We start from the raw sequence: 8,995 nt of genomic DNA, 5'->3' as shown, positions 1-8,995 counted from the left end.
CGTTGAGCGCCGTCACGCTGCGCACAGCCTCCCGTCGTCTCTTCGCCGCCGCTCGTTCGCTTCTGTTCGTCGTCGCACTTCGGCTGGGATCGGGCGTTCCGCTTCTTCTTGCTCTTTCGCGTGTTGCCGCCGTTTGCAGTCGCTCTGTTCTGTGCGCTCATCGTTGAGCAGTCGTCGACGTCGATATGAACGTTTTATTCCTGTCTGATTGCTGTGGGTACGCAGATCTCGCCGAAATCTCCAGAAATGTTGCAAGCGAAGTCGCAGCGAATCAGTCGGCCATGATAAGGATACCCGGCTAATGAAAGGTCCCGGGTTTCTCTGACAGGTCCCGGATGTTAAATTATTGAATGTTGTTTGTGTTGGTTCTTGTCGTCGGGTGTCGTCGTCTTTATGGCAATGGTTACGGTCAGACAGGGTTTTATGTTGTTGAAAACAAGCAGGATGTATCAGGTGAGAGCATCTACACGCAATCGAACACGTGCGTGTAGCTAGATGTAATCGGAACCGCTCAGTGGGTTGGTTCTAGGATGTACTGTTGGTTGTAGGATGTACTGTTGCACGGTTGCCTACTCATGTTGCAGCGGCTATGATCAAAAAGTCGTTCTCGATATAATGAATGATCATCTGTTGACTGCGTGTCGTCATTGCATGTCTTCTTGTTTATTTATCCTTATCTCGATCAACACGGTAGCGTGTCTAATCTAGCTTCCTACCTAATAGGGTCGGCATACCAAGGCGTGATACCTTTTAGGTTAGAAAGACTGTTGCAGTGCGTGGTCTAGACCAAGCAGTAGCGGCTAACTGGCATTTGTAAGGCCCAGGCGCAGGCGGCACAACAGAGATACACCACCTCGCTCTAGAAAGGAGCCACCATCATCCTCGAGCTCTGAGAAGGCTAGCTTGAATGATGTACTGAATAGAATGAATGAATGAGATAGCCAGTAGTAGCTAGATAGATAGCTAATACCTACTAAAAGAACCCGATGTTTTACTACTCATTAGAGCTAAAAGCGAGAATAGTCACTATACTTTTCGCCTGTCTGCATGGCTAGAATAGTCACGACTTTCCGCGTGGGTCTAAAGCTAGAGAACAAGTTCAATCTGTCCGCATGGTAAGCTAGACATTCGTACTGTTGCGCGATGACTGATCAGATAGCGTGTTTACTAGCTAGCGCATGACAACAAACTCTTAATATCCTTTTTTTAGTACATTTAAAAGGTGTCAACGGCTTGATGCACCACGCGTGCATGTGCCACGAGAAGGTGCCATGTAGCACGCTACCCCTCAGGGTGTTTATTACCAGCAGAGAGCCGTATACATACCCGGCTCAGCTCTCCCTCGCTGTGGCAGCGCTAGTGGGTTGCGGCGAGTTTTTGATGTGCTCTGAAACGCTCCGGACATCACTTTCAAGCGAACCGTAAACCTATAAGGCTGTTAATTAGTTAATTAACTTATCATAATAAGTGTACAGTACACTCAATGCCAGGTCAAGAAATGTCTTGTAGTGCATCATTTGCTGGTTTAATTAATTACTTAAGTCAAATTGGTAAGTACAACTTGCATAGGACAGCAGAGCCAAGCTGTAACGTTCCCCCAGGTGTTTCAGGCCCGGATCCAGATGGGGATTCAGGGGGTTGTAACCCCCTCTTTTCCAATAGGCGTGGTTCAATAATTTATATTTTATTAGAAAAGAGAAAATTAGTAATGCTATAAATAACTGCTACCAGGTCAACCCCCTCTTTCAAAAATTCCTGGATCCGAGCCTGTGTTTGTCTGTGACAGTGTTTGTCTGTCTGTCGGTCTGTCAATACATATGTTTGAATCTAGCAACATGTAATATGTAACTACGAGTCGAACTATACAGAATCACTTAGAGACTTAAACTACTGAACAAGCTTAGAACTAAAACTACATTTTTGTAACTGCCAAAGAACCCAAAGAGGGTTTCAGGTACTACAACATTCATTATTGGAGGTGAATGCAGCTTTGTTTTTGCATTGCTGTAGATGAATGCTGAATCTTTTTTGCCAGTAATCCATAAATTGTGCTGAGTCTGTCTGTCTGTCTGTCGGTCGGTCATTTATTTGATAAATTGCAATTTAGAGTACATGATGACAGATGGCTACTACAAACCTCTACAATTGTTCAGTAATGTCCAAGCTACTTTTCATCTTTATCTTCTCCAAGGCCACAAGACCTGGAAACTTGCAAGAAGTACTCATCACATCTATTAAGACGTCCTATTTTCTATATATTACTCTCAAGTTGCATTTCTGTAGACTAGTTGAACAGACAGACGTTCTCTCCAGTATGTATTAAACTGTGAGCTGTTGCCGTTTCCACACTCGTCTGTAGACCTTAGAGAGACTTGATGTAAGTAGATAGTCTGTCTGTCTGTCTGTCTGTCTGTCTGTCAATACATATATTTTCAAACATTGAACTATTATACACCATCTAAGCAAAGCAACTAAATACTACCCAAGCCAATAGGGCTTGGTTCTACCTACAACTAGTTATGTTTATGTGGCTGTCTCTTAAACAATCTTCCTTTATTTTTTTGTCAATCACTCTAGCATTTGATCGTTGTAGACACACACAAAACACAGATCTCCAGTATGTCTTGAAGGTTGATGCATTTGGCTTTTCGTCTTCATCTCTTGATAGCTGTGACAGTTTCTTCTTATAGTCTTCAGCTTTCTCTCCCCTATAGCCGAAATGTTTGAAGACTATAGGCACAACTGTTGGTCGAAAACCTCCAGGCAAGAGCTCCTGGTCGTACTTTTTGATCTTCAGATTGTCTCTTCTGGTTGCCGCTGCTCTCTGACTTGTAACTGATAAGACTTCTATGTCGTTACTCCAGGGATGTGCTAGTGCAATATTCAATTCAAGATCCACCCTCGATGCCGAATCAAACATGACTATGTCTGATCTGTCTTCAGAATTGACATACGTGATGTAATTGCAGTTAACTCAAACAGTCTGACCATGCTGAAACCATGTTGTTATGGCTGATTACCAGGCCACCCCAGTCTTACATCTGTCTCTCTGTCTGTCTCTGTCTGTAAACACTACCTCTTAAATGGCTTAATTAAACACGTCAATGTGAAATTTTTAGAATATGAAGATTTACCAGAATTTGGAATTAGTTTGAAAATGGGTACACCTCCTCTGAACATATCCCCCTGAAGAAAGAAATAGCAAGTTGGCACATGAGTTGTGTGATCCCATTGCAGATGGCTTTTAGTTAATTACTTAGTAGTTTCTCAGTGTGGCAACATTTCTAGTCATTTTTGTTAAAATACAAATATGAGTCTGCCTATCACATTGGTTTAATTAATTACATATTAGTGATGTAGTTGTTTGCATTTACAGCCTTATAGGCAGTATTTCTTTGTATTGAGCAAGAGCAGTGATGGAAGCAGAGTACAGCTCGAATATTGTGGTAAAGGTGACTTGGTATCAAGCAAGAAGAGAACTATTCATCTGGAAACCGCCTGTACTGTCGAGAGACGATCTGCACATAAACCCCATGCATTTCGTATTTGTTTATCTGGAAGCCACTGTATGTTTGCTTGCAGTAGTGAAACGGATGCCGACTTGTGGGTCAAGGCTATTAGAGAAGCTATTTCAGCAAGAGGACTGAACACTGCCAGTAAAGGTTTGTATGTCTGTGTCTGTAATAGGTGCGTTTGGACAGCACATCATAGGATGGTACCTGCACAGTTCTCATGGGCAGACAGACACACATTAAAACATGAGTAGACATACAGACTGACAGATAGACAGGTAGACAGACAGACAGACAGATAAACAGGACAGGACAGGACAGATATGCATCTAAAGACTGAACCACCTAATTAGATAAAATTTATTATTGTATGATAATTCATTTGGAAAAAAATATGTTTTATTGACAGACAGACAAACAGACAGACAGACAGTGGTTAGTATTTGTGTTTAATGAAATATTTGTAGAGGTAATTAGAAATAAATGGACAAACAAACAGACACTAGCAGGCTTGCAGTGCCTATCAGTGTGACCTTTGTGTGATATTGTACATCTAGATATGTTTGACGTTACTGTTGAGACGTCACAGGCGTCTCGTAAGGCAAAGTTAGCAGGAAACTACATGATTGAAATTGCCTCATTGGATGTGGTGATTTGGAGAAAATCAGATCACCATCAAGAAACGCTGCAAGAGATTTTACGATGTCCAATCAGCTGCATTGTTGACACCACTTGCAGAGATTTAAAAGATGAAGAATGCACCCACATAATAAGCCTGCAGTTGGCAAGGTGAGCATCTAGCATTGTACGTTGATATACTAAATTGCATGCATGATTACTACGTACAGTGTACAAGCAAAGTAACGGCAAATTTTTTAGACCAGAGTACTTGGTACATAACATGTAATGTAAAACATTGAATAGTTATTGTGTGTTTGATTGATAGATAGATGATTTGTTGGTTGTATTATCTGGTATTGTAAAATGGAATTTATTCACACAAAGGTTTTTCTTGAAAAGTCAAACAAATATCTCGCAAATAGGCATTGACCAGGATTCAAAATGACTGCTTCTGTCATTGAAATATGTTTGCTTCTATGGGCAGTGCTGGACGGTACATGTCAAAAGTGAGGCTGTTTTCTCTTTGCACACCAGTGTCATTTGTTTACTGACATAGGTACGGTACTGGTCAGGCTACTGGACGTTAGGAGTTTAACTGACTGATTTCTCTTTCGGGCTTGTACTTGAATGGTACAAGCTATAAATATCCTGAAATTTTGAACATCCTGATAACTGACAGGTGATAATAGGATGTGATTGTAGAGGAAGGTATGTGCACAGAAGATTATACAGTACTAATACCTTTGAAACCTTGACTGTTCGAACTCACAGGAAGTGATTGTTTTTCAACAAAAGAAAGACTGAGTCAGATGTAAAAATAACCATTTTTGGCCTATGTTAGGGCTAGGTAGTTTGTCTGTGGACATTTTCTTTAGATATAGAGCAACAAAATAGACTTCCTCTCTATAGATATTAGCAGCATTTGTTTTCAAATGGAGAGATCGTCTAATCATTCATTATACAATTTATATATTAATGCAATCTATAAGTGTACCAGTACTCACTCATCCGAGTATAGTCTCAGAGCTCAAGTAAGCTCCCATCCCCACTGTTGGCTTAGGCTTTAGATTTTCACACCTATATGCTTTTTTAATTAGTGGTAATTGGCGCTTAATGCAGTGACTGTGCTGCCTGTAGGAATGCTAATACCATTATTCTTCACTTGTGTATGCATTTGACAGTGCAGCAGCTATTTGAAGAGAATTTGTTCATCCCTGTTGAACAGTAGATTAGTGTTGTCCAATGGCATGCCAGGATGTCTTCCAGGTGTCAAAAATTGCCAACCAATTTAACATTGACAGGTGGTGTCATGAGCACTTGACTTAATTAATTAATCAATTCCGTCAATTAACACCTCTGGGTATTAGTCTATCAAGTTTTATTATCCCAACTTTTTCTTTGATGCTAGCCAACCATGGGGGTGGGATAATAATCGGGTGAGTACGGTATATTATACAATCATACCTTTGTGGAAAAAACCTAATATGATCGATTTTTCTGATTGCAATGAAATCTTGTAAAGAGGTCACCAACTGCTAGACGCTTTCATACAATCTGAGTGACTGGAAAAGTAATAGACGTTTACATCACATTGATAGGGAGAGACTATCACATACACTGCCATGTATAGAATCAAGTGAATTTATCACTCAGTTTTCTGTCTTGATATATGTATTTATTTATTACCTTTAATGAGTACGGTACTTAAATGCAGAAACACATCAGTTAATAGATTTTGTTGGTTGTTGGTACAGTAACAGTCATCAGGGACTCTTCTTCTTTCGCTGTAATGATGGACCGCGGGTTTTACAAGCTATTCGTAGCAGAACAGATATTTCAGATGATCTCTTTTCTCAGTTGCGATTAAGAAGGGCACAATCTTTTGATACGTTTGCCTATGATGACCACGATGTTCAGGAGAGAACTCTCTTGCAGCAGCAAACAATGTGTGAGTATACTGTTGACATCTAGTTGATTGATATCTTAATTAGCTTTAGTACCAGACTTCTCGCACTCTTGTGCCTGTATGACACCCTCAATGTTGTTGTGTCCTCAACTGTTCATGTAATATGAGAACGGTTCCTGGGCACAACAGCACGAGAAAGTTTGGTATGAGGCTATTGTTAACTTGGTCTAAAACGTTTTTTACACTTGTAGCATATTCATGTGACAATATTTTTGATAATGAGCCAATGAACGTTGCATCACAACCCAGTGGTCCACCTATACCGCCACGATTATCGTCACCTAACGATATATATAGCTCTCCTAGAAGTTTTTCAAGCACTGGTCTTGTATCGCGTTTTCAACAGGGTTCTTTGAATACAACTGAATTGTATTGTGGTGAACGAACAATAAGTGAAGGTGATGTAGCTAAGATTTATTTTTTATTTTTTAAGAATTCAAAATTGCATTAATTGTACCTTAGAAACATGTGATGGTCAGGAGACTTGTTCAAAGCCTCCTCCACGTATGCCTGCACCAGTTTTAGTCAACAAATCCCAGTCTGAACTTTCATCTTCACCAACTGTTAGTGGTTCAAGTTTGCCGACCAGCCCTGTGTTCAAGCCTTACTCGCCTCTAACTGATGACTTTCTGTCATCACCAGTAGATTCAGGACCAGTACGTGTTGGGCAACCACGTACACCTTGTGAGAAGAAGGCAACCGCAAAAGTAAATCGAGATGCAAGAGTGAATGTGCCACTGAAATCACCTATTTTGGTGAGAACCTCATATGATGCTAAATGTGTACCCGAAGCAACGACAGGACCGCCGACAATGCCAAGGCCACTTGGAACATTATCATCTGCAGAACAAGGTAAGTTGCATGTGCACATTGTGTGGTGGTGTGCATGACAGGCAGTCAGATGAGACATTCGTTTAGTAGCACGTGCAATGTAATTGAGGCAACAGACATCTCTCACTCTTATCGGCAATTTTGCCATTAATACCCATCAATCATTGCATAATGCCCTTGCTACATGGTTGATATTCTAATTGTGGTGCAAATGAAAGAAAGGTTACTAAGTGACCACATATCTGTACTGCTTCTGACATAGCACATACCTTTGACCTTGCATCTAATTGCAATTGCACTAAACTAGGCTACACGCACGCACGCGCGTGTGCAAAATGGACAAATAGACAAATGTTAAGCCCTCCACGTCTTTCGACGTTGACCTTGAGGTCAGTTGCGGAGATAGCTCCCCTGCCTTTAGAGACAGGGCCTCCATGTGCTACGTGGAGTCTTGGGGCCAGTGCTACAATCCACCTGGAGCTTGGCCAGAGTCACCCAGGAGCACTGACAATGGCGCAGCTCTGGGACTGGACACCAAGGCCCACACATACCCGTCTGCTGCATGATGTTGCTGCCAAGCCAGCGGTCATGTCCACCCCAGTCAACGACCAGGTACTCATTTATACTCCTGAGTTGAGAGAAGCAAGTGTGGGTGAGTTTCTTGCTCAAGGAAACTGTGACAGTGTCGCCTCTACCAGGATTGAACCTTCAACCCTTATCACGGAATACAAGATCCCGGATGTCATCACCAACGCTCTACCATCTGCTCCACCGTGACACACACACACACACACACACACACACACACACACACACACACACACACACACACACACATGTAGTACATTATGTGGGTGTAGTCAAGGCAAAATGGTATAATTGTTGTTGGTCGATACTCTGCAGTACCTAGTACTATGTTTATGGGAAGCAGGCTGATAAGAATATGGTGGACACACAGACAGGTAGGCATTAAATGGGTGACAGGGTAGAAATGAAGATGAGCAGACGGATAGACAGACAGACAGATAGACAGACAAACAAACAATTCAGTACCTTTGCTTAGGAGTTTGTGAGTCTAAATCTGTTTATGCATTACTCAGTACTGTACAATGTATGTTTGGTGGAACTGCATGCTCTACTACTAATATCATTTTTAGCAGTGGCAAGTAGCAACAGTGTGTCTGAAAGCCTTGGCTATATGGGACGTATTAGGAAAGCTTTTTCTCTTGAAGAGCTCAAGTAGTGTCATAGACAAGATTATCTGCTTTATCAACAAGCTCGTAATACATTTATACAACGGTTTAGTGAGTGCGTTTTATTGTCAGACAAATTGTGTAAAGTTGACCGTTTTATAAAAATACTGGCTTAGATAGTTTTTATGCTTTAGGTTTTACAACTGCTCATGTTTTACAACTGCTCATGTTTGTATAGTAATGGTGTATATAGATAGCTGATTGATGGACACAAAAGCTCTACTCTTACTAAAATAGAACATAGCAGTAGTGTACATGGTACTAGTGTACATGGTTTGGCAAACGTCATTATATTAATTCTGATGTGCTCTCCATCTGTGCAGAGAGCTGCCTTTATGTACGTAATTGGCTTATTGTCAAATATACCATGTTTCCACTGAAAACTTAGTGTACATAGTACACTCAAACCTCCCTTATCCGGGCAATATGGGACCGGGGAGTGCCCGTATTTCAGAATGTCCGGATAAAAGAAAGAGGTAACGCACGTTAGCTTTGGAGTCCCAGACCACCTTAATGTACATGTCCAATGTACTCTAATTCTGTCATGTACTAAGTGTCATTACGATAGGAAGATGCGTGTACACTCTTGTACTCCTCTTTCTAAGAAGAGCAAAACAACTGCCACAACAATTACGAAATGTTGAACTAAGGTTCAGTACGTGGGAAAAACGATCTCTAATAATTGTCCGCTTCTTAGCATATTCTTCTGGTGCTTCGGCAGCAAACACGTGGTCTTTGATTTTATCACGATGTTTCCACACGTCTGGCACAGTAGACTTCGGAATTCCGAAGACTTCCGAGGCGTGTCTCTG

General features: G+C 41.3%; 2 protein-coding genes across 2 annotated transcripts in view; one reads left to right on the top strand and one right to left on the bottom strand.

The window, feature by feature from the left end:
* The window catches only part of LOC134178444 (uncharacterized), a 2,968-nt gene extending 2,675 nt beyond the window's left edge, over positions 1 to 293 (bottom strand). The window contains exon 1 of the mRNA XM_062645322.1: positions 1 to 293. This exon is cut by the window's left edge and continues 13 nt beyond it. Within this exon, the coding sequence (XP_062501306.1) occupies positions 1 to 161 (161 nt within the window). The 5' untranslated portion in view covers positions 162 to 293.
* Positions 294 to 337: 44 nt separating this feature from the next.
* LOC134178405 (uncharacterized) lies at positions 338 to 8,531 on the top strand. The gene is made up of 7 exons (XM_062645283.1): positions 338 to 453; positions 3,377 to 3,662; positions 4,070 to 4,301; positions 5,888 to 6,081; positions 6,291 to 6,497; positions 6,562 to 6,951; positions 8,088 to 8,531. The coding sequence occupies exons 1-7, from the start codon at positions 394 to 396 to the stop codon at positions 8,171 to 8,173; spliced, it is 1,455 nt and encodes a 484-aa protein (XP_062501267.1). The 5' UTR covers positions 338 to 393; the 3' UTR covers positions 8,174 to 8,531.
* The last annotated feature ends 464 nt before the right edge of the window (positions 8,532 to 8,995 follow it).

This window comes from Corticium candelabrum, chromosome 4 (assembly GCF_963422355.1).
Source record: "Corticium candelabrum chromosome 4, ooCorCand1.1, whole genome shotgun sequence".
NCBI lineage: Eukaryota > Metazoa > Porifera > Homoscleromorpha > Homosclerophorida > Plakinidae > Corticium > Corticium candelabrum.
The sequence above is the reverse complement of the archived record's forward strand: the minus strand, read 5'-3'. Positions and strand labels throughout refer to the sequence as shown.

Bases quoted from the DNA above. Each gene is read 5' to 3' on its own strand.
- LOC134178405 (XM_062645283.1), top strand. From the start codon at position 394: ATGGCAATGGTTACGGTCAGACAGGGTTTTATGTTGTTGAAAACAAGC. The intron at 4,302-5,887 runs GTGAGCATCTAG...TTGTTGGTACAG, and splicing joins ATAAGCCTGCAGTTGGCAAG to TAACAGTCATCAGGGACTCT. The intron at 6,082-6,290 runs GTGAGTATACTG...TTACACTTGTAG, and splicing joins CTTGCAGCAGCAAACAATGT to CATATTCATGTGACAATATT.